The sequence below is a fragment of the Leishmania panamensis genome (genome assembly GCF_000755165.1).
Source record: "Leishmania panamensis strain MHOM/PA/94/PSC-1 chromosome 22 sequence".
Lineage (NCBI taxonomy): Eukaryota > Euglenozoa > Kinetoplastea > Trypanosomatida > Trypanosomatidae > Leishmania > Leishmania panamensis.
The window spans coordinates 196,531-220,039 of record NC_025868.1 but is presented as its reverse complement, the minus strand read 5'-3'; the positions used below and the strand labels follow the sequence as shown (position 1 = coordinate 220,039).

General features: G+C 59.0%; 7 protein-coding genes across 7 annotated transcripts; all 7 read left to right on the top strand.

Moving 5' to 3' along the window:
• Positions 1 to 1,409: 1,409 nt before the first annotated feature.
• On the top strand, positions 1,410 to 2,723 carry LPMP_220540 (proteasome regulatory ATPase subunit 1, putative; the record flags this gene model as incomplete). Its single annotated transcript, XM_010700753.1, has 1 exon — positions 1,410 to 2,723. One exon carries the CDS (start codon positions 1,410 to 1,412, stop codon positions 2,721 to 2,723), a length of 1,314 nt encoding a protein of 437 aa, XP_010699055.1.
• Positions 2,724 to 4,592: 1,869 nt separating this feature from the next.
• LPMP_220530 (kinesin, putative) lies at positions 4,593 to 7,271 on the top strand (the record flags this gene model as incomplete). The annotated part of the gene is made up of 1 exon (XM_010700752.1): positions 4,593 to 7,271. The coding sequence occupies one exon, from the start codon at positions 4,593 to 4,595 to the stop codon at positions 7,269 to 7,271; it is 2,679 nt and encodes an 892-aa protein (XP_010699054.1).
• Positions 7,272 to 8,224: 953 nt separating this feature from the next.
• On the top strand, positions 8,225 to 10,930 carry LPMP_220520 (hypothetical protein; the record flags this gene model as incomplete). The annotated part of the gene is made up of 1 exon (XM_010700751.1): positions 8,225 to 10,930. One exon carries the CDS (start codon positions 8,225 to 8,227, stop codon positions 10,928 to 10,930), a length of 2,706 nt encoding a protein of 901 aa, XP_010699053.1.
• A 566-nt stretch (positions 10,931 to 11,496) lies between these two features.
• PAR45 (peptidyl-prolyl cis-trans isomerase, putative) lies at positions 11,497 to 12,816 on the top strand (the record flags this gene model as incomplete). Its single annotated transcript, XM_010700750.1, has 1 exon — positions 11,497 to 12,816. The coding sequence occupies one exon, from the start codon at positions 11,497 to 11,499 to the stop codon at positions 12,814 to 12,816; it is 1,320 nt and encodes a 439-aa protein (XP_010699052.1).
• A 1,341-nt stretch (positions 12,817 to 14,157) lies between these two features.
• LPMP_220500 (hypothetical protein) lies at positions 14,158 to 17,598 on the top strand (the record flags this gene model as incomplete). The annotated part of the gene is made up of 1 exon (XM_010700749.1): positions 14,158 to 17,598. The coding sequence occupies one exon, from the start codon at positions 14,158 to 14,160 to the stop codon at positions 17,596 to 17,598; it is 3,441 nt and encodes a 1,146-aa protein (XP_010699051.1).
• A 981-nt stretch (positions 17,599 to 18,579) lies between these two features.
• LPMP_220490 (hypothetical protein) lies at positions 18,580 to 20,550 on the top strand (the record flags this gene model as incomplete). Its single annotated transcript, XM_010700748.1, has 1 exon — positions 18,580 to 20,550. One exon carries the CDS (start codon positions 18,580 to 18,582, stop codon positions 20,548 to 20,550), a length of 1,971 nt encoding a protein of 656 aa, XP_010699050.1.
• Positions 20,551 to 21,439: 889 nt separating this feature from the next.
• LPMP_220480 (hypothetical protein) lies at positions 21,440 to 22,960 on the top strand (the record flags this gene model as incomplete). The annotated part of the gene is made up of 1 exon (XM_010700747.1): positions 21,440 to 22,960. One exon carries the CDS (start codon positions 21,440 to 21,442, stop codon positions 22,958 to 22,960), a length of 1,521 nt encoding a protein of 506 aa, XP_010699049.1.
• Positions 22,961 to 23,509: the final 549 nt, after the last annotated feature.

The window sequence follows — 23,509 nt, the reverse complement described above, 5'->3', positions numbered from 1 at the left end:
CGCAGGGAGCTACGTGGTGCTTCTGTCAAAATGATTGATCTTTTCCTGTCCCCTCTCCTTCTCCGCTTCCAGTCTCTATACACTCACAGGTCTGTCAAACGTGCGAGGCATGGCTGTCGGAATGTGGGGCATCGGGGTGGTGAGGAGAATGGGAAGTGCCATGCTGTGTGAAGTACTTTTACCTTTCTCACCTTGGTGCACGCCGGCCCCCTACCGGTAGATCTACCCCTCCTCCCCCCCCCAGAAGGCGTCTTATGCGCGCTGTACCTGTGCACCCGCCCTCCTTTCCTTTCATCGCTGTAGCACTGAGCACTGGTGGGTGAGGCCGGAGGTACAGCCTTGCCACTTGTCTGCGGTGGAAACTGGATGCCGGGGAAGGATGAGAAGTGGAGGTGTATGTGTGTGGTGGTGGTGGTATTTACGATGAATGACAGCGGTGCGCAGTCACTACCATGTTGTCTGTCATGTGCGTCGGCATTCGCCACTGTCACCCTTTTCTCGTAAGCGTTTGTCTTGGTGGGTGAGCGTGTAGTCGTTGTGGTGGAAATGCCCTTTGGTGTTTCACTCAAATGCCGCTCTTGTTGCTCTTGATGACTCGGCCAACGAACACCCCACACGCTCACTGTGCCATGGATGGTGTAGACATCTTCATGGATTTCCCCCACTCCCCATTGTCGGACAACGGCACTGCATCTACGCACGTGCTCACAGCGCACTAGCACCAGCTACTCCCCAAGCACTCGCTTTTCTGTTTGCGTGATGTCACTGTGCGTAGACTTGATCTGGTTGTGCTGCCGTGACGAGGACGTTCTCTCTGATTGTCATGCACCTTCAAGAAAAAGGCTTCTCAGGATATATGTAATTTGATCGACTGTTCCATCCCTCTGTCCGTTGTTCCCTCGCTTCCTCCCCCTCCCTCTCTCTGTGCCTGCCTGCTGTGCCTCTGCTTTGAGTTTTTGCGGCTCTTTTGGCTGAGTGCTTTTCTCTCGGTGCATCTTCGCGTTGTAGTTGGCGTGGTTGTACATTTTCTTTGCTCTTCGTCTTGACCTCTGCGACTGTCCTCCTCTCCCCTGCCCCACCCATCCACTCGGACTTGATTCCCGGAGGAGCGCCGCCGACGCCGCTGCAGCAGCAGCACACGAGGACCATTCAGAGTCAAAAGACTGAAAGAGAACGCAATCTACTCAGAATCACTGCCGAGCGGGCGAGCAAAAGTGAGCAAAAGAAAGGAACACATCCGTGGAAGAACGGAGGGTGCGTATACACCGCTGCGTACACACAGCACGCACCGCCCCCCCCCCCCGCCCTCCTCCTCCTCCTCCTCCTCTACCCCCTTAAGCAGCACCCCCCACCCTCTTATTTGCCTCTCTCTCTCTCTTTCACGCTCCTCGACAGCCACCTCCGACGCAATGTCAAATGGAAAGGGTGCGTGTCAGACCAAGAACACGGTCCGCGTGAAGGATGACGACAAGGAGGAAAAGGAGATCATCCCACTGGACAAGGATGACATTGCGCTGCTCAATCTCTACGGTTCTGGTCCCTACCACGCGAGCATCAAGGAGCTCGAGGAGTTTGTGAAGTCGCACGTGGAGGAGCTGAACAAGATGGGCGGCATGAAGGAGAGTGAATTGGGTCTCGCGCCAGCTGTGCAGTGGGATCTGAACAGCGACCAGAAGGTCCTGGAGCGCGAAAACCCGCTGCACGTCGGCCGCTGCGAGCGCATCCTCAACAAGGGCCAAGACGACGCGCGGTATGTAATTAGTATCCGCGACCACGCCAAGTACGTCGTCACCATCGGCGAGCGTGTTGCACCAGAAGACATCGAGGAGTCCATGCGTGTTGGCGTTATCATGGGCTACAGTAAGATCCAGATCGAGATCCCACTGCCGCCGCGCATTGACCGATCCGTGTCAATGATGCAGGTGGAGGACAAGCCCGATGTGACCTACGCCGACGTCGGCGGTGTTAAAGAGCAGATTGAGCGCATTCGCGAGGTGGTGGAGCTGCCCATCACGCACCCGGAGAAGTACACGCAGCTGGGCATTGATCCCCCGAAGGGTGTGCTGCTCTATGGTCCTCCGGGCACCGGCAAGACGCTGCTGGCCAAGGCCGTAGCGAACCGCACGGATGCCACGTTCATTCGTGTAATTGGCTCCGAGCTCGTGCAACGATACATCGGCGAAGGCGCTCGCATGATTCGTGAGATCTTTCAGCTGGCGCGTACAAAGAAGGCGTGCATCATCTTTTTTGACGAGGTCGATGCCGTCGGCGGCAGCCGCGGCAGTGGTGACGGCGATGACGAGATCCAGCGCACCATGCTGGAGATGGTGAATCAGATGGACGGCTTCGACTCGCGCGGCAACATCAAGGTAATCATGGCGACGAACCGGCCCGACACGCTAGACCCCGCCTTGACTCGACCAGGGCGCATGGATCGCAAGCTCGAGATTGGCCTGCCTGACTTGGAAGGCCGCACGAACATCCTCCGTATCCATTCGCGCTCTCTCTCCTGCGAAAAGGATGTGCGGTTTGAGTTGATTGCCCGACTGTGCCCAAACACCACGGGCGCTGATCTGCGCTCAGTTTGCACGGAGGCTGGCATGTTTGCCATCCGCGCCCGCCGCAAGACGATCAACGAGAAGGACTTCTTAGACTCGGTGAACAAGGTGGTAAAGGGCCAGCACAAGTTCAGTGCCACTGCCAAGTATATGGTGTACAACTGACCGTTGTAGGCTGGTGCTCTGTTGCGCTGAGAGAGAAGTGGTGTCTCATGGGTATCAATATATGTGTGTGCGTGTGTATGCTGATGCTTCTATGTGTGAGTGATATTATGTGTGGTACCTGCGTGACAGACATTCTTCATCGACCACCAGCAGCATAAAAGTGAAAGCGGTGATGCCGGTGGTGGAACACAGAGCCGACGCTGGCGAGGGGGTGAGACGAGGCAAAGTAAAAGCGAAAGGAGCCCGGCGGCAGCAGACGAGAAAAGAAGGAGAGAGCGAAGGTGGAGCGGCGAAGAACGAGGGTCAATGCACCGGTGAAGGTGCCGTAACAGACGTACCCACACCTCTTACGACACGCCCACATTCCTCTCCCTCCCGTGACCTCTTTTCTTTGGCTTGCCTTTTTTTTTCCTCTTCATTTTGTTGCGACGGCGCTCTCCACACGGTCGTGGTTGTTGCCCGCGCCTTCCCTCGCACTCCCTCCGTGTCCTCTTCCAGCAGACGCTTTGCCACCACAGCGAACCGTTCGTTAGTGGGCATCTTTTCTTATTCTCGGCGGTGTGAGAGGAGAAGGCAGCCGTGCCCCTTCTCGTCTCACACGAGTCCCTCTCCTACCCCATGCATACTTCTGGCTTCTCTTCTATGAAACAGACCAAGAAAAAGCTGACAGGACTGAGGAGAATAATACAGCGATCGATTTGTTCGATACCGCTGCTAGTCTGTGGTGGCAGGAGTCAAGGCTCTACGACGGCGGGGGGGGGGAAGGTGGGGAGGGGGTGCGAGCGTCCCGCACGGCCTATGTTGCCGGCTTTTCTCTCTTTGCCTGTTTCTTTATATGCGCCTATCCAGCAGGACGTGGTGTGCTCGCCAGCACACGTGCATGCGTTTGCCTGGGTGTAGCAAAGTTGAGGCAGAGGCAAGGAAGGACGGCATCGAAGAACGACAAGAGGGAGTGAAATAAACGCTGAATGTGGAACGGCGCACGAGGCTACGTGTAAGACCCACGAGGCTCTTTCCTCGCTCTCCTTTTACTTTCATTTTGTTTTCCCATTTCCTCTCGCTTCTCCGATCCATGTCGTGATGGCCGCAGCTTGTGCCCCCCCTCCTCCTCCATCTCTGCTCCTCTTCTTTGGTCTTCCGCTTCTCCTCGTGCCACACTCGACTGGTCACCGCAGCACTTTCACCTCCGCCCCTCTTCACGAGTGCGGGAATGAGTAACTTGTGCCTCTTCGCGATGAAAACCAGAAGAGGTAACGCCACTCCCTCTCGCCTTCCTCCTCTACCCCTCTTCTTCCTCTCGCCATCTGCGCGCGTGTGTGTGTGTACGCCTTCGCATGCCTGAAGAGTGAGGCGCGCGTGTGCGTGCCTGCGACGGTACGCAACTCACACAAATATAAATGAACCACAACAGCCCAAACGTTGGGCCCAGTGCGCATTCTCCCCTTCCCCCTCCCTCTCCTGAAGAGAGAGAGAGGGACTACATATACACGAAGGAATTGAGAAGAAAAAGACAATACGTCCTCTACACAACTTGTGGAGGAGTGGCTCCCACACACACACACTCATCAGGTTTGTTGCTTTCCCGTTGAAGGGGTGACTGGAATGCATAGATATATAGCGAGAGCTGTATATCTATATCGAGAAGCAAGAAGGCAGAGAGACAGTCCACGGGAGGGAGGAGAATACGAGGGGGTACTGGCGACAAGATCGATTTGACTCACAGCAGCCTTCTCCCGGCCCTTATCCCTATCCCTTCTTTCCCTCAGACGCGGCTTCTGACGCTGTATTGCCTCCGACACCCCCCCCTCCCCCCACAAACCACTCCCTTTACTTCCTCTCTTTTTGTTTTCTCCTCGTGTTGACTGCCGAATGACCTCTTCTACTCAGAGGGCGAACACCGTTGAAGTGGCCGTCCGTGTCCGCCCCATCCGCCGTGATCTTCACGAGTCGAAGACTGCCTGGCGTGTCGATGCGACAACCCTCGCTGAGATTGCCCAGCCAGATAACACCTTCACTTTTGATCGCGTCTACGATGCCGACGCGACGACGACGGAGGTGTACGAGCGCCATGTGCGCAGCAACATCGTAGCGCGGGTGGCGCAGGGGTATAACGGCACTGTGTTTGCCTACGGCCAGACTGGGAGCGGCAAGTCCTACACCATGTTCGGTGACACTGCGGCCCGCTCGCCTGGGCTGATCCGCCTTGCTGTTCATGACCTCTTCAAGACTCTCGCTGCGGAACAACAGCAGAAGCCATACATGCACACAGAGGTGTTTGTATCTGTGCTGGAGATCTACAACGAGCTTCTGCGAGACCTTCTTCGAGCCGGTGACGCCGGTGGCAGCCGTGTCAACAATGCACCACCTGCCGCTCATGCTCGAGGACGTGCGTCTGCGTCGTTGTCAACGGCGACGATGCCTCTCTCAGCATCGTCGCCGATACTCAGCATTCGTGAAAATGAGTACGGCATGTTCGTGCACAATGCCCTGCGCACGCAGGTCTCGTCAGAGCAGGAATGTACCACCGTCATCTACACCCATGCGGCATCCCGGGTGTCGGCGGCGACGGCGATGAACGAGCACTCCAGCCGCTCCCATTGTGTGATACGCATCTTGGTGGAGCGCTCGTATTACATCGAGGATGCGCTCTCCGAGGTAGACGAGGAGGAAGACGAAGATGACAGCCTCTCTATGCAAGAGGAGGAGGAGGACGATGACGGACGCGCCTCTTCCACGCAGACGGGTAGAAGCGGCACGAGCAACACGGGAAGTAAAGAGGCACGGCGCGTTGGAGCAACGACAGGGCAGAAGACTGCGAAGCACAAGAAGAAGGTCATCTCGACGCTGAACATGGTCGACCTGGCGGGATCGGAACGAGTGGCGAAGTCAGGCGCGACGGGGCTGCGTATGATCGAAGGTGGCCACATCAACAAGTCCCTCACCACCCTAGCCACTGTCATAGATCGGCTGGCAAGCGAAGTGAGTCATCTGCACGCCGGCGGTGCCATGCCCTTCATCCCCTACCGGGACTCGCGGCTGACTCATCTACTGAAGAGCGCCATCGGAGGCAACTCGTTCACGGTCGTGCTGTGCTGTATCACCCCCGCTATCGAGAGCTCCGCCGAGTCGCGCAGTACCCTGCAGTTTGCCTCTCGCGCCAAGCGCATAAAGAATAGGGTGCGTGTAAACGAGGTGGCTAACGCGCGGACGCGCGTGCGGGAGCTCGAGGTGGCGCTGAGGCGTGCAAAAAAGCTCCTCATCGCCCAGACGCTTTACTTGTGGAGTAAGCAGCTAAAGATACGCAACTACGAGACGCAGCTGTCTGATGCCGGGCAAACCGGTGCGGTGCTGAGGGAGTTCACGCCGGCTACCTATGGCCCGACTCTGTTGATGAACCAGCAGCAGCAGCAATCCATGATCATAGCACAACTGACTTCACAGAACGACGCACTGCAGGAAGAGATCCGTGAGCTCAAGGCCCGGTTAGAGCTTGTGCACGAGAGTGGCGACCGTGGTGATGGCGGCGAGACGTCAGCAAACACTGGCGCAGGCGCCCTTGCCGAGCTTGCATCTTTGCGGCAGTCACTGCAGTCCACTCAGCAACTCCTGAAAGAGCGTGAGGCGAATCTGAAGGCGACGCAGGCATCTCTCGACGAGCTGGATGATCTTTGTCGGGAGCTGGAAGGGGAAAACAAGTCCCAAGCGGATAAGATCAAGACGCTTGCTCAGCGTAACAGCGAAGCCGAGGAGCTCATGAGCGCTGTGGAGGAAGAGCACGGCGCGCTGCAGCAGGAGGTGACGCTACTACGCTCGCAGCTTCATCAAAGTCAGGCGCGGCTGCTGGAGAAACACCACGGCGAGGACTACGTCGCCGAGCTCAACAAGTTGCACGTGGAGCATCAAAGCCTGCAGTATTCCTACAATCAGCTCAAGGAAAAGGCGGACCGCGAGAAAACGGGGCTTATGCAGCGCTTGAGCCGTTTAACCGAGCACAAACATGCTCTGGAAGATGAGCTCGACGAGGCCAACGACCGCGGAGGCATCATAAACTCATACCTCTGGCGTCTACTGAGCGCCGCAGCGCAGGCAACACAGGGGAAACCGCTGCAGATCAAATATCCAGAGACCACCGTGCGCGACTCTCAGGTGACCGAGGCAGTGCGGTCTCTCACCAGCTTGGCGATGACGCTGAACTGCAAGCACGATGACAGCACCACAGCTGGCGAGAGCATGCATCAGCTTCACAGACGCATACACGTGCTCGAGGGGCAGCTCCTCGCAAAGGACGCACAGAGGGACGTGATTATCGACGCAAAGTTAAAGCGCATTCAGAGTCTGGTGCTACGCCTGTACAGGGTCAATATTGCCCTGGTAGAGGAGATGCAGCAGTGCTTCCACGACAACGAGCTTCTCTTCGAGATCGCCATGAAGACGTCCAAGACTCAGAAGAAGGTGGAAAGGGCGGGGCTGACAGCGCGGTCGCTGGAGGCTGCACTCAACCGGGCCCGTTTTGCACAGCCTCCGCATAAGCCCCTTTACCACAACTGACCAGATGACCGTTGTAGTTGGCGGTGGAAAGGTGGCGGTGACCGAATTGGCATGAGGAGTGCATAGGCGCCTGCACACTGCGAGATCGAAGACGACGGAGCAGCAGCAGGCAGCGCATTTCATTTTTGTTCTTCTTGCTGCCGTCGCGTGAATCTCTTCCCTCTCTCCCCTGTGCCTCCGCCTTTTCTGATGCCCAGCGCAGTAGACGAGTTTGGGAAGGGGAGAGAGTCTGCCTGGTGAGCGCATGTCTCACCCTTTTCCCACTCGCGGGCCCCGTAACAGCGGTGTGGGTGATGTACGTGTGCCCGTGACGATATATACATACGACCCCCCCCCCCCCTCACACACACACCACCAAAATAGGCAAGACTGTTGTGCGTGTTTCCGTAGCAAATATGCATACAGAGAGAACTCGCGCTAGGCTGTTTCGTTGGGGTTCCGCTCTGCCGCGTGCGTGCGAGAGAGACGCGTGCGGAGCGCCCGTTGCCCCACATCAGCAGTCGTTCTCAAAAAAAGGGCTTCTCAGCAGCTTTATGGTAGTTGCCAAGCGCGGCGCCTCGTTGTTCAGTTCCCGAGTGTGCCACCCCCCTCCCCCCATGTCCTCCTCTTTCTTCGATTTTTCTCTCCCTCTGTTTCCCTTTATATCGCGGGTGCCGACTACGACGGTGTTGAGGGCACCAGCTGGACTTGATTGTGTGTGTGTGTGTGTGTGACTCGCAGAGAAAGAGTGCACAGAGAGAGGAGCACGCGCTTGATCGCGCCCTCTCCCCCTCCGCCGCCCCCCGTCTCTAACTACGCCGTCTCACTACGCCATCTCGCCATTTTTATCCTTCTGTCTGCCAGTTTGGTGTAGCGACTGGCGCCGTCTGAGCCGTCGACTTTAGTACGTGTGCTCCCCCCGCCGCTTCTCCTTTCTTCCCCCTTCCGTCTCCTCACAGGTGACCCCGCGAGCGATGCCGTCAATCCAGGTGGCAGGCCGTCATGGCTCCTATGCGACGCAGTTTTGGAAGCCGGCGGCGTGGACGGCAACGACTTTGCGATTCCACGATCGTGCTGGTATGCGCGCCGCGTACAGTCGCAAGGCTATCGACCGTCGTCTCGTTCTTCCACTGGACAGCCATAACTGGATTCGCGCTCTTGAGGTGCTGAATGCCGGCTACGCACGCCTCGGTCGCACCCCAGAGCACTTCCAAAGGGTGCTGAGAGATATGGTAGAGCATCACAGCTCCTACGCCGAGTGTGTCACGCGCTCGGCGTCTGCCTTCGCGCCACCGTCTCTGACGGAGTCCCCTCGAAGCCTCCGAGGTGCAGGGGCCGGCGTCTTTGATTGCGACAGCAGGCGACTCTCATGCTCATCTACTGAGATGCTCGTGGGTAGTGAGGAGGCACCTGACATCCTGCCGGCCGTGGACGCACTGCGCGACAGGGCCTACGCTGGTGAAATTCCGTCGAACCGCTCTCTGTGGGTCACGCTCGTGTGGTCGTACTGCGCTCTTGACCAACCGAGCGGCGCCCTCGATACATTCCACCTAGCTACGCGCCGCTTCCGCTTCTCGTCTGCGACCATGCAACACATGGCGACGTTGCTGCTGCCTGTCCTGTGCCGGCACGCGCAGCTAGAGGAGGCGATCAACTTGTACGAGACCTACTTAAAGGTGAATGACGCCAAGGAGGATTTGGACGACTCGTCGGCATCATCGCACCACCGCAGCCGCCTCGAGGATGCCGACGCTCGACGGTGGCTTGCCGAGGCGGCAGCTCAGCGAGGCGATTTGAAGCGCGCTCAAAGCTTTGCTGGGGGTGCAAGGAGATCGCCAGGGGGTGTAACCGCTGCTGACGATGAGCCTCGCGCCACCGCCAACAATTTGTCGCCGCGGCCGACAATAGACTCGCTCTTCCACGACACGCCCAGGCTGAAAAAACTAGCCAAGCTGGGTTGTGGGCCACATCTATCCGCTACTTCGGAGGATTCTGGCCGAACACGAGGTCCGGAGGCGGCGCCGCGCTCTTCAGCCGCGCCGTCATCGCTGCCGGTGCTTCAGACGCTTAGCTGCAAAGCGGTGCGCCAGCTCTTTCGCTCCCTTTGCCGAGGCAGCAGTGAGACACATTCAGACGCGCGACTCTGTGCCGCGCTCTGCTGCTGGTCGCACCTCTATGGCCCTGCGCTAAGTGCCGCAGCTGACCTTGACGGGGATGCCATGAGCGGCCATTGTGACGGTACCCACAACTGCTGCACATCTCCCCCGCCACTGGAGGACGTGCACGAGCTGCTGAATCTGTTCGCATCCCACCAGCGCTGGAAGGACGTGCTTTCCATTTTCTGCCGCCTCTTCTTGAGCAGACCCGCCACCGTCTACCTCAGCTCGACGCTTACTGACCTTCAATCGCTCTCAGCATCCATGGGAGGTAGAGAGGGCGCATTGACTGCATTCGAAGCTGGCGAGGCCCCCATCGCAGCACCAGCTCTTCGGCTGGATGCCATCACGCTGAACCTGCTGTTCTCGTCCCTCCCTGCCGCTGCGGCGCCGCTTCTAGTGCGCGCAAAAAAGCTCCTGCCGACCTCACCCAGGACAGCCACTAAAGGTCATGACCTCCCGCAGCTGCAGCACCAGCCCCGCACTGTCGGCGAGGCATACGAGCTGCAGCTCTCCGCTTCCGCTGTCCCTGTCACCGTCGTTCGTCTCCTTGATGATCTTCTCCTTCTTCGCGACGACATGATACTCACCGACCTCGTAATGGCTGCCATCGGACCGGCGCTACTGCAGGTGGGGCAAATCGACCGTGTCTTTGACCTTCTCGCACGCACACCGATGATGGTGTCGGCCTCGCAGCGCAAGGCACCAGCGTATGTGTCAACAGAGCATCAGGCTCTGAAGGCGGAGCTGGTCGCGCTTGGGTACGCCACGTTTGCGTTGTGTCCCTCGTCGGCGCGGCGACACGAAATGGTGCGGCAGCTGCCTCACTTGTTTCCGCCCGAGGTAGTGCGCCGCTTTGCCTCTGGGGGCGAAGGTGATACGTCGAGTAGCTATGCTGTCCTCGAGGACGGTGCTGTGTTGGAGAACCACTCGCGCGTGGTAAGGAGGTCTGCCACTACCGCTGCTGCTCTCAAGTTGGATCACTCATTGCCGCCCCACTACAGCGCCAATGACCAGTGCTGCTGCAGTGGCGTCGATTCTTCGCAGTCCAGCAGTCGTGCCAACATCACTAACACCGCAGCACTGTCCCTGCTTGATCTGAAATCGCATGCGGCTACCCCCGCCTCTGCTGGCAGTGGGGGGCAGCTCAATACCTCTACGCGGCCGGGCCGTCGATCCAGCGCCGCCACGCTTACCTCTCTCGCTGATGACGCCATGCGCCGAGACTATGTCCGCCTGCAGGAGCGCCGCTTCAACGCCTTCACGGGCAGCCACGCCGACGCGGAGCGGGATCCCCGCCCGATCCCAAAGGGCTTACACGATCATGCGAGCGGCTGGGACTTCTTCGGCCGCGGCGGTGAGATGGTGTTTGCGAACCATAACCGCACCTCACACCCTTTCACGATGCGGCCGAAGGTGATGCGAGACCTGCGCAATCCCTACCGAGGGTGGAACCCACGCCGGAACAGCTCGCTGGCGCACAAGGAAAACGTAGTGAAGTGGAATGGCAAGAGTGCCGTGTGAGCGGAAATCGGGAGAGGATGAGGGGAGGGATGGTGGTGGTGGTGGTGGAAGGAGGGTGCCGTAAGGATTTGACGTGTGCTTGTGTGTGCGATTGCGTCTGCGCAGTGTGCTGTACTCAGGACAGACTTCACAGAATTTTGCAATCGTTTTTCCTCTGTACCAGAGAGCCGCGTTCTCTCTCTTCCGGTTGACAAAGGGAAGGCGCAGCGCCTGCGCAGTGTTTCTTGGCCTGCTGCAGTACCTGCGCGAAGACTCCACTCACACGCCTCTTTTCCTCTCGCCCGTCCCCCAGTCTCCCTCGCTCTATACCTTCTCTGCAGGTACTTGTGTTCCTACTTTGCGGTCTTCTCTTGTGATGATGGCTGGGGGTGGGGGTGGGTGAGAGGGGTGATGGCGAGAGGTGGGAGCGGTGGGCAGGAGGGGGAATGCGACTCGTGCTACGCGCAGCGCACTCGTGCATGAGTCCTTACAGATGTGTACACTGGCTTGCATGAACTTCTTCTTTCACTCTGTCGTTCTACTCGCTCAGCTGTGCGTGGTTTTTACCTGTGACACTGGAGGTGGCCATGAGCAGCTTCCAAGCACACGTAGCGAAGCTGGCGCGGGCGGCGGAGACTGTCTCTACCGGTGCCGAGCAGGGCCCCCCTGCTGTGGCGATCCCGCTGAGCGAGGCCGCCCACTCGTTGCCGCCACACATAATCGCCGCGACCGACCCAGTCAAGCTGAACAAGCAAGCCCCGATTTTTCGCTGCCCTGCATGGGCCGGTCTTCCGTCGCAGCCTTTCCACCTCTACTGTTTGCGGGGAAAAGTGCCGTATCCCGCTCTGGGGCTGCAACGGTTTCCCTACTATCTGTTTGGCAAGAACTCAGTGTGTGACTACGTGCTGGAGCACCCCTCTATCAGCTCCATGCACGCCGCGCTCATCTTCAACAAGGAGCACGCCTGCTTTGTGCTGCTCGACCTGGGCTCCACCAACGGGGTGCGACTGGAGGGGAAACGTGTGGAGCCGCGCAAGCCGATCCCCATCGCGGTCGGGTCGGTGATGCAGTTTGGCTACAGCACGCGCACCTACGAGCTCCGCGTGGGGGCACCACCGCCGCTAAAGCGTCTTCGCGAAGACGGTGACGAAGGCTCTGAAACGCTGCGGCACGCGTCGAGCTCGGTATTGACGGGGAGTGCACACTGTGGTGTAGACGAAGCGTCGCTTTCCGCTGCAGTCGTCAGGACTGCCATCTGTCCGACGACAGCGCTAAGTACCGCCGTCACTTCGGCCACTGGTACCACTGCAGCTGTCTCGCCGGCACCCGAAAGGCAGGTGGCGGGGGAGCCAGCAACACCCGCTGCAACGGTAGAGGCGGCCGCTTCCAAGGACCATAGTGCTCTCCCTGTTGCTATTGGACAGACAATTGAGCCTGCAGCGATGACCCTAGCGCAGGCAACTGTGAGCGCCGCCGGTGCCTCACTGACAGAAGGTGTGGCAGCCTCTGGATCGACGGAGTACGCCCCCATTCACCTCTTCCAGCTCGTTATCAAGCATAAGGACGTCGAAAACCCCGTCTCGCGCGGGCGCAACAAAGGTGAGATCATCACCCGCTCTCGCGCCGACGCACTCGACATGGCGCGTTACATTCTGGCCGAGCATCAGCAACGAGTGCCAGTCTCCCCGGCACTTGGCTTTTCGCCGTGGACTGCCGATGAGTTTGTCGCCACTGTTGGCGAGTACTGCGAAGTGTCAGCAAAGAAGAAGCGTGGCGATCTCGGAATGGTTGAAAAGGGCGCCTTCGCGGATGAGATCGACAAGGCGGCGTTCAGGCTGCGCTGCGGGGAGGTGAGCGCACCAGTGGAAACGCAGCTGGGTGTGCACCTCTTGTATCGCTGCGACTGAGCATGCCTGCGCGTGTGTTGGGTCAGACTGTAGTTGCAGGTCATCGTTGTTTTTTTTTTTTTCTTCTCTGTGTGTGTGTACGGGTACGACAGCAGCACAGCGAAAAGCGAAGAGTACTCGAAATGTCTCTTAATTTTGTTCTCTTGTTTTTTTTTTGCTTCTGGCGTATTCGGGTGCGGGGGCGGATGAGGGCTAGCCGTGGTGAGACTGACGAAAGGCACACCAACGCCGCTGTGGCCATTAATGGGGCTCTTCGTGGTTCTGCTGTTGTTAGTGTGGCAGTAATCCCTCCCACCACTGTCGTAGCAACGCTCGAGGGCGCTGTTCTGGCGCATGTGTGTAGCTGACCCTGCCGACTGCTGTTAGGATTCTCTTCCTCTTTCTCCTCCTCCCCGTCACGCCGTTCTTGTTCTCTCTTTTTTCCTTCGCGCGTGTGCGTGTAGGTGTGTCTCTTTATCCATCCGCTAGGCGCCGGGCGTCGCCCGCAGATCCCACCCCTCTCTTCCACACCACTCACACACGCCTTTCCATCGCCAAAATATTTTGCCCCACATTTCCCGTTCGACCGCTCTTTTCTTGTCGCCCGCGCAACGAGAGCAACGGCGGGTGCGAGAGCGCGAGACGCAGCGGTGGTGAAAGCGAACGACCAACAACAAAAAGAGGTGGAGTGGCCAACGCGCACGAGTGCACGGGCCCATGCGAGCACCTGCCGCCTGCACGCTTGCGGTTATATACGCAGTGATTCGCCTTTTCTTTGAAGGTGTGCTGCAGTTGTTGCTGTTGTGTGGCGTTGTCTCGCCATTCCTTTTTTCTGACCTTTCTACCCCTTTGCCCTTCCATCGCGTTGCTCTGCATAATTCTTTTCCTTGCCGTTTCTCTCTTCGGCTGTTGTTCGCTACGTTGTCGAAGTGCGTCGTAGCCCCTCCCCTCCTCCTCCCCTCTTCCCACCGAGACGCACATTACTCTACACACGCGCTGCTGCTTTTCTTGCCTCTTTCCTCACGCTCGAGCCCATCCTCGCCACACGGTCGTTTTCTCCTTGGCGAGCGGCGCTCGTTCGATTGCTTACGACGACGGACTTCTCGCCGTTTCATCACTGCGCTTTCTCATCTTGTCTTGCTTCTCTCCCCTCAAGAGCCTCTTTTCGATCTGCTTTGCTTTCTCTTCTTGTGGGATTGTTTTTCACTGGAGGCTTTGTCGGGTTGCCTCCTCTCTTTCTCTCTGTTTCCAGGAGAGGTGGACGCGCTGCATGCCTCCCTCTCCTTGTAACCGTTTTACACACGGGCGTATCAGCGACTGCATCGGCGTCAATTCATCCTGCGTGTTCTGCCTTTTCTATCAATGCCGCTCTCCGCCCAAGGTGTGCTGAAGTTTCTCAATGACCAACACCGCTGCTATGAGGCCTTTGAGCAGATCTCCCTGACCGGGGCAGGGACTGGAGGTGCTCCCTTGTCGACGCATGTGCTTTTCGACTCTGCCGTCGTACCGAAGTCGGACTGCGACGGCGCTGGTGGCGGTGGAAATGCTGGCAGCACGGCAAACGGCGTCATCCACGCAACCACAACCCCTAAGGTGACTGTGCGCGCGCCATCCTCGCGGGTCTTGCAGCTCCCTTGGCCACCGCTCCAGCCTCAGGGACCTACCCCAACTCAGGCGCACGGTACCATGTACGTGTGCGAGCTCCCGGAGGGCATGTGGAACTCGATCGCTGCCATCACACCCACGACGGCACCGTCGCAACAGCAGCTCGTCTTCAGCACCGAGGCTCCAGCTTTCTGCACTTCGCAGAATCCTAGCTTTGAGTACTCCGGGGACGACGGAGACGGCGAGCGTTCAGAGCGGTCGCTTCCAATAACCCCGACGATAACTCCCATAGGCGCTATCGATCACAAGGACTATGCCGAGGAGATGCAAGGGGAACCGGGAAGACTCAGCAACTATGATAAGAGTCTTTTTGCCTCAACTGGAGATGCAGGTTCGGTGGCAGCAGTGGAGGGCATTCAGCTACCACAGTTCTCTTGCACAACCGGACAGCGCGTGATGGAGTTGTCCACATCTCCGCAGGCGCTGCAGGCTCCTGGGGAGGACTTGAAGAAGGCCTCACATGCGATGCAGGCGGGGTGGAAAGGGACGGACACGAGCTCTATTCGGTTGCAGTCACAGCTAAGCCAGCCACCTGGTGCGGCCGCTGCCGAAGCTCTTGTAAAGAGACATAGTGACACTGTCACTGTTGTTCTGTGGGTTGCAGGTGATGCTGCTGCAAGGGCGGTTGGCACGACAGTCATGTCGCAGGTAGAGGGCGTCTCCTACCCGTTCACTTCGGCATCACAAGCCACGCCGCCGTGCCAGCGCGATCCGCAGTTCTCGCCTTTCACGGCCACGGCATTTCCGAAGGCGGCCGCTTCTGCGGTCACCCCAGTTGGAAGCACCGACAGTGGCGAAAGCCTGCCAGGGTGCCTCTGCTTTGCTGTACGTGATATCGGTGAGGCAGAGAGCAACGACACCGATTTTTTGACGCCACGCGATCGTCGTGTGCAGATGCTGACGCTGCAACTGGAATCGGGCGCGGTCGCCTATGCAGCGAAGTGCATATCCGATGCGCTTGTACGTGTCTCCAGCAACTCGCCATGGTACGGTCTCATGTCACCGCCGGGGATCGGTGGCGACGGTGTCTCTCCCTTAGTGGACCGCCCTGTGCCGAGCAGCATTTCCTTTGTGTTCCACAAAGGCGGCATCACGCGATGTATGGCCGCGCTGCGGCAGAACTTGCCTGGGCTCATCTACGCGTGCCGCGGTGGTCGCAATACCTTGTCGCTTTCCTTGCTGGATGGTGCTAGCGGCGCTACGGGTGCTGATGGCAGCCGCATCTCTTCGCCGTCAACGAGCCGGGGTGCCGCAAATCCATTCGAGCCGCCGGCGTCGCACGGGGTGGCCCAAGTCGGTAGCGCGCTTCTGAGGCCTTCTTCATCACCAGCGGGCGGCGGCACCACTAGCGCTGGCGCCTCGCAGATGCAGCTACTCCCGGGAGAGATGCAAGGCTGGCGTAAGCGGCTTACCACCAGTGTGCTCTTCCATGGTGGCATCAGCGGAGTCCGCGGGCTACTCCCTCACTACGTTTCTACACAGCGCAACGAAGCCATGAGCACGATGGCACCGCACTCGCCATACGCGTGGACAACTTCGTCACTGCAGGCGCCGCTGTCGAAGCAGCGCGCGGGCGACGTAGATGGCCGCTATGGCAAGAGAGGAAAACGCGGCAATAGCCGCACACGCGCAGGAGCGTCAACGACGAACTCGCCGGCATCGGGGCAAGACGAATCAAGCGCCTCCTCCTTTGAGGATCTCACGGACGAGATGACGGCGATACGGCTCGGCTCATGTTACTCTCCGCCGCGTCCAGCCCTCCCACAGGACGGCGGCCGTGGCGGAGGCAGTGCACCAGTTCTGCTCACTGCGGCAGACTGGGAGCTCGTCTTTGACGCCCCGTGTGAGCTGCAGCGCTATCCGCAGCAGCACGGGGACGTACCGGAGAACCACACAACACACGGTGCGACTTCGACACCGGTGCCGCCGCAGGCAAGGAGATTGAACGCGGACCGCTGGCGGGCCTTTCGTCAAGCGGTATACGAGCGAGGCGGGCTGGCCGATGACAAAATCCGCTTCGAGGTCTGGTGCTACCTGCTCGGAGCCTACGCTGTAGGCTCCACTGAGGCCGAGCAAGCAGAGGTGCGCAGGAAAGAAGAGGATCTCTACATGCGTCTTACATCCCAGTGGAAATCGTTTCTGCCTGAGCAGGAAAAGCACTTCGCCGCCTACCGGGGTGCCAAGCTCTCCATCATGAAGGATGTACAGAGGACCGACCGTGCGCACCCGGCCTTTTGCGAGGATGACTCCGACATGCTCCGTGTTCTGCAGGAGCTCTTGTTGGCGCATGTGATGCTGGACATGGATCTTGGCTACAGTCAGGGCATGAGCGACGTCGCGGCGGTGGCGTTGCTGGTCACGTCAGCCTCGCTTCCTCCTGCACCACATCCGTTGCCGGCGTCTGAGGCCGCCATGTTCATGTGCTATCGCAGGATACTGAGCGAGCACATGTCGACAAACTTTACCATTGAGGCACGCATGGCGGGCGCGCCGTACGCGACTGTGAAGGGGCTGCAGCGCAAGCTGTACCAGACGCAGGTGCTGGTGCGGCACTTCCACCCGGGCCTGTACAAACATCTCACACAAAACTGCATGGTGGAGGACATGTCTTTCTGCCTCCGCTGGATCCTGGTCTGCTTCAAGCGCGATCTGCCGAGCATTGCGGACACGATGCGCTTCTGGGATGTGCTTTTTGCCTGCCCGTACACCACATCGTACGAGGTGGTCGTCACGGTGGCGCTACTTGGCGCACTCGCCCCCCAGATCATAACTCACATACAGGCGCCCGAGACGCTCCTACAGTTTACGAACGTGCTGAGCTCTGGAGCAAGCCTTGACCAGATTCTTGTGTGTGCGCGGCAGTTCTATGAGAACGTCTGCGTCGTTGAGGCACGCGAACTGCGCCTGTGTCTGCGTCGCCAGGCCGCTGGAGCCACAGCAATTGCGAGGGGCGGTGCACGAACTGGCGGCGCTGACGAGCCGATGCCTGGTTGCTCTGGTGGTCCAAACGCCAAGGCAGCGGCAACGCCGGTGCTCTTGCCAGCAGGGAAGGTCAACGTTGGCGATGACGATGCCGACTACTTCCCAAGCGTCGAGGAAATGGTCCAGTTGTTTCTCCAGACGGATGGACCTCTTTGAAGAGAAACTGAACAGGTGGTGAAGGAAGAGGGGGTCGCCGTGGTGGATGTGATACAGCCATGGCTGGACGGTCTCTTCAGTGAGATGTGCGCTTACTCTGTTGTTTTTATTTTTTGTGGCTGCTCTCCCTCTCGCACTCCGTGTAGGCGTGTGAATGGCTCTCAGCGGGCCCCTTCCTTGTCTCTCCGTTTGCCCTCTGACAGAAGGAAGGGGAGGTGGGTGGGGATGGGGGACCGTTTCTCTCGCCACCCCCTCGACCATATTTTCGCGACGCGTTGTCATCGACCACAGACAAAACACCCCGTGGGGGCTTACTTAGGTGCCGGTGCTCTTGTGTGTCTCTGGAGGGGAGGGGTATTGGTTGCACTGCGGTACGAGAGTTCGCAGTCTCCGCGAGATGACTGAGGCTGCGACTGTGTGTCATACCTGCCTTGTTCCACTTGCATCTCTGTTTGCTGGTTGGTGCTTGTGTGCCCTCGTTCGGGCGCACAGTTGCACTGCGAGTAGTCCGGTGGTTTCGTGTGAGGTGTGCCGCACTCGCCCACTAGGAGGAGGATATCGGATGTGTTGCCGCGACATCCTTCACAATTGACCTTCACACATTCGACTCGTCTCAACTTGGGCGCGTGCCTCTTTTTTTCTCTCTCTCCGCTGATCTGTCTTGTCACAGGTGGAGCGCGCGGGCATGCATGCGCCCTCCGTCTGAGGACGCTCCTATTCACTTGTTCTTCACTCCTCAACAAAATCGCTCCCCTCAAAAAACGAAGCGAACGGTTGGCGAGCAAGCACAAGGACGCCGATTAAAGGACGCGACTGCTGCCGCCGTCCAAGCACATACACACACCCATGCACCCAGACGTACTCGGCGCGACCTATAGCTGCTCTACTCCTGCTCTGCAGCAGAGCCGAAAACAGACGAAGGTAAACGACAAGGCGAACGCAGTAGTTCAACCGCGCAGATGACCTTTGCACCTCTCTCCCATGCCTGCTATGACCACCCCATCCCTCCCTCGCTACCGTCACCGCGAGAGTGCCAGGTCAGTCGTCCAGCGGCTCCATGCGATTCCAGTGCAGCTGTTGCCTCCGCACGTCTTTCCACTACAGTACTTTGCCTGCGGAGGCGGTGGTGACGCCGATAAAGACGCACCGTCTGTTTCGCCGGCAGCTCCGTTTGATGCTGCCGCGGCCGCCAGCGATGGTGCCACAAGCGATGGATGCACCGAACTCGGTGCCAATTCCGTCTGTTTGGTTATCGCTGCCCCTGCCGCTGCCACCATGGTGTCGCCAATGCGCGCATCGGCGACTGGCGACGCCGCACTTTTCTCCGCTGTTGCCTCACCAGCGGCCGAGCAGCGCTTAGCGTACGAGGTGGCCGCCGCACATGCGCTGCGCGGCGGGCGTGTACTGCTCATCATCAGCCCTACGAGTCAAGCCTTCTCGCTGGCAAGATTTTCGGTGACCGTAGAGAGGCAATGGGTGGCGCTGCAGCAACGACGGCCAGAGACACGAAGTGCGCGACGGACCGACCCCACAACGGTGGATCAAGCTGAGGACGTCAGAGGGGTCGGCTGTATTGGGCGCCCTACCTCGTCCTCTGCGTTGCCGTTGCAGTCGCTCAGCTCAACCGTTCAGCTGCGCGCCCGTCAGCGAGCGGTGCTGGACGCTGTTCAGCGAGTAGAGGTACTGCCTTGTACTTCAATGGACGACCTCTACGCCGTGTGCCAGGCCTACACGTTCCCGATCGTTTCCGTAGGAGGCGCTACGACAGCGGCTTCGGCTCCAGAAGAAGCACCGGGCTCGCCGCCCTCAGTTGTGTCTGGTGTTACAAGTCTGCACAGCAGTTGGCGGCTGAGTGTGACGAGTGAGCCGAAGGTGAGGCCCAAGTCGGCGCTTTCGTCTTCGCCATCTTTAGCGGATTCCGGTGCAGTGACAGCCATTGCCTCTGCCGCTGTCCCTGCCTCACCCCTGGAAGCTTTTGGCGCTGCGGGATCTTCTTCCATTTCTGTTGGCTCCTCCACGCCGCATCAGGTGGACATCGTACCGTTCTGTATCGTGGACGGGTTTGTGGGGTCAATGTCGACGTCAGCGGCGCTCGAGCGCGCGTCAGGTCAGGTCATCCCGGTTCCGCATTACGTGCTGTGCCTTCTGCAGCGTCGTCTCAAGTGTGCCCTGATGGTGGTGGAGAGGGGAGCGAGCGTGCCAACGGATGGCTGCACTAGTGGTCACGCTTGTCGCGCTTTCTCCTCATCGTCAGAAAGTTTGTCCTCCGTAAAGTTTCTCTTTGGTGGGCATCTACAGAGCCAAAGCGACATCTGCGCCGCCCTGCCCTCTCCTGCGAGGGTGCTTGCCGCTTCAGACCTGGTACAGCGGCTGCGTGCTCCCCACGTGCATCCATCCCCAGTAGTGTCGGTTTCTCACACCGCGTCATCACTGATGCAGACATCGGCGGAGCGCTTCAGCGAAGCCAGTGGTGGGGTCGAGCGGCAGCCAGGAAGGAAAGCGGCACGATCCGATGGAGCAGCTGAGCAGTCGGCGCGCACGTGGTTCTCGCAGGCACCGCCTGTCTCCCTCCATGACGTGCAGTTATCTGTAGCCTACATTGAATGGGACGCTGTGTGGCACCCACTGCAGCACGGAGAACGTCAGGTGGGGGCTCACGGTGCATGCACCAGCGCCACGTCACTACAGGGTGGGCTTCTCCTTCCTTTGAGCGTGGCATGGCGATACCGCGTGCACCTCATGAAGGCAGCCGTTGACGAAGCTGCCAGCGCGCGGGTCGACGGGACTGATAACCTCTTGCACAAGCGCCAGAGCAGTGGGCGTGGGTCTCTCTGGCCTCCTTCCCGTGGTTCGCGTCGGCCATCGGGAGCGCTAAGCATTTCCACCAGCACACCCAGCAGCCTGCAGTACACTGGAGCATGGGTGCGAAGCACCCAGTGGCGCCACCTGTAGCCCCGCTAGTGTTTGCTGAGGATTGTGAAGGTTGCGTCTGCGTAGTTTGTGTGGGCTAAAGCCGAAGTCTGTGCGTGTGTCTGTATCGCTCTATTCGTTTGGTTAGCCATGACCCTCTCTGCTCCTGCTGCCTCTCACACAGGCAAGGCCATAAGTGATCTCAAGCGAACTCATCTTCGCAACGTTGTGGAGGTAGAGGCGTGCGTGAGGGTGGAGGGGGGAGCGACGTGGAGGAGGGGGCGATGCTTTTCTGTCCCTTGGTCGCGCCCTCTCTCCCCCTTTTCTCCCTCTGTCATACGGAAGGCTTTCCTCCTCGCCACCAGCCGTGTGAACGTTTCTTACGAGGAAAGGATTACCCTGGTTGTCATCGCTCAGGGAAAATCTGCAACCCACGCACACACACACACACACACACACACGCACCGCCATCGCTGTACTAGCGCCCGTCGAGAGGAGGAGAATGCTGTGCGGCATCTGCGCATGACCGCTCTTGCTGACTCGCTCTCTCCTCTGCTTTCACGCACCTGCCACCGTCTCCCTTGACGCGCGTCTCGTTTCCACACGCCTGTTGATACCCTTTCTTTTGGCGCTGGTCGATGCACCGATGCCCCCCCCCCCCCCCACATTGGTGGCTCACAATGCCCGCCGGACTCGTTCGCAGAGTGTAAATTCGCTCATACGCACAGACAGACCCCCTCTCCCTCAATACGCTGCGATTTGTTCTCGTGGAGACGGCGATATCCCCCCCTTCCCCAGTGGACTCGTGTTTGGGGGCAGGCCGAAGTCATTAGTGCTCTGTTTTGGGTGTCGTCTGTGTGCTGTTTCGCTGTTGTTCTCTTTTCTTTTCCCCATTTTATCTTAACCGGTGGCGGTCAAATTTCGTCAGTGTATGGAGGAGGAAGACTCAATTCTGGGCTTGGCGCCTGCCCCGCTCCCGTTTCACACAGACGGGGAGGAGTCGGTCTCGGCGAACGGCTACATGATAGATGTGTCCAGCAGTCAGGTGGCTGCAGGCGCGGGCGCTGAGGGAGGCAGCAGCTGGAGCTTCGAGCACGCCCTTCGCGCAGCCAGTGCGGCCGCGGAGAAGGGCGACGGCAACGACGCTGATGCGGGACGGAGTGGTGGCACTGATGACGATGAGGACGGCAGCAGCGACGCCGTTGTCAACGGCGAGAAGCGGGCGGGGGATGTGATGGACTTCCGCGACGGTGGCACGTCCTCTGGCGCAGAAGGTCACATGGATGACGCTAGTTTGCTGAGCATTACAGACAAGAAGGCGGCAAAGCGATTGGGTAAGAGGCTGTACAAGCAGTGGAAGAAACTGCAGAAGGCCTCAAAGTTGAAGAAGGACAGGCACAAAAGCAGCAAGAAGAAGGGCTCCAAAAAGGAGTCAAAGCACAAGGAAAAGGTGGCGAAGGACAATAAGGCGCGGGGCAGCAGAAGCAGCAAGAGGAAGGGTACCAAGGCACGTGGGGACGAGGACAACGATGCTGGGAACATGTTCCTGAACATGGCAGACGGCACGGGTGAGGTGAATGACGAGTTTGGGTTGGTGCCCGCGGACGATCTCTCCGACGCGGCGGCAGCCATTGAGGCGCGTTTACACAAGGCGTCCCTGCGCGAATCCAAGATGCGGGCGGAGAAGGCGATTAAAAAAGCGGCGCAGCGGAAGACGAGCTCGGCGGAGATCGTTTCCATTGCCAAGGAGCTGGTCGGTGCCATGGCGAAGGCGCGGCAGCTAGACGACGACATCGTCAGCGGCCGCAGCACTCGCCCCGGCGCCTTTCCGCTCAACCGCGTAGCCCTCAAGAACACTGTGCAGGCTCGGTGCCGGCAGAAGTATATGGTGGGCCCGCTCGTCGAGGCTGGCATCCTGCAGGAGCTGAGCTACTGGCTCTACGACGTTGACCGCGCTGATCCAGCTCCGTACGAGCTGCGCACGACGGCACTCGACATACTGGTCTCTCTGCCGATGGAAGGTAGCATCCCGATGACGGAGGACCTCACCGCGTTCATGGGTGTGAGCCGCGAGCACCTTATCAAGACGGACCTAGGTCGCGCTCTCAATGCGCTTCGCCGCTACAACGACGAGACGATTGACAACAAGGGTAAGTGCGTGGAGCTGCTGACCTCCTTCAGTCGTGTGATCAGCGGCACGTCGGATAAGGACCAGACGGATGAGCGCAAAAGCAAGGCGGTGTGGAAATGCCAGCGCGACCCAACGGTGGCCTCGCCCTTTGAGGTGCTCGAGACCTGCTCGGAGGCCTTCCAGAGGTCATTCATGAAACCTGACCCGCGTGATCCGACGTCGTACAACGGTGTGCTGCCATGGCGGCCGCCGGTGGCAACCATAACAAACGTTTCAGGTAAGCTGAGCGACTACATCGAGAAGACTACCATTGATCCATGACGTTAAAGTTGTGAGTGTACGACAGTGGCAGCTGCACTCCTCCTGAAGCCGTGCAAACTTCTCCCCACCCTGTGTGATCTACCAGCTTTTAAGCTGGAGAGAGAGGAGGAGGAGGGCGTGCTGACGCGCGCCCTTTTCCACTGTGAGAGACACCCACCGCGCCGCTCTACCAGGGTGGCGTTTCTACACAGGTCGTATGGCAAGGCGATGCTGTTTTGTCCCTGTGGTGCCAATGTTGGGCCTCACGAGGCAAAGGGGTGGATGATGGGAGGTCTAATGGGGGTGTGCGTTGTCGTACTTTCTGTCCTCGCGCTTGCTTTCTTCGGCCTTTATGTCTGTATGCTGTGGTCTCTCTCTCTCTCTGTCGGTGGGGGGGGGAGGGGTGACATGTGAGACTCCGCACTTCCCTCTTTTTCCCCACCACTCTTGTTGTGCCATCGAAAACAAAAAGAAAAGCAGCTTGAAAAGCTCGCGGGGACGTAATCGGGGTAATCTTGCTCCCTTCCGGAGTGCCGCTTCCCCCTCCCACCCTTCGCTTTGCGACCTCTA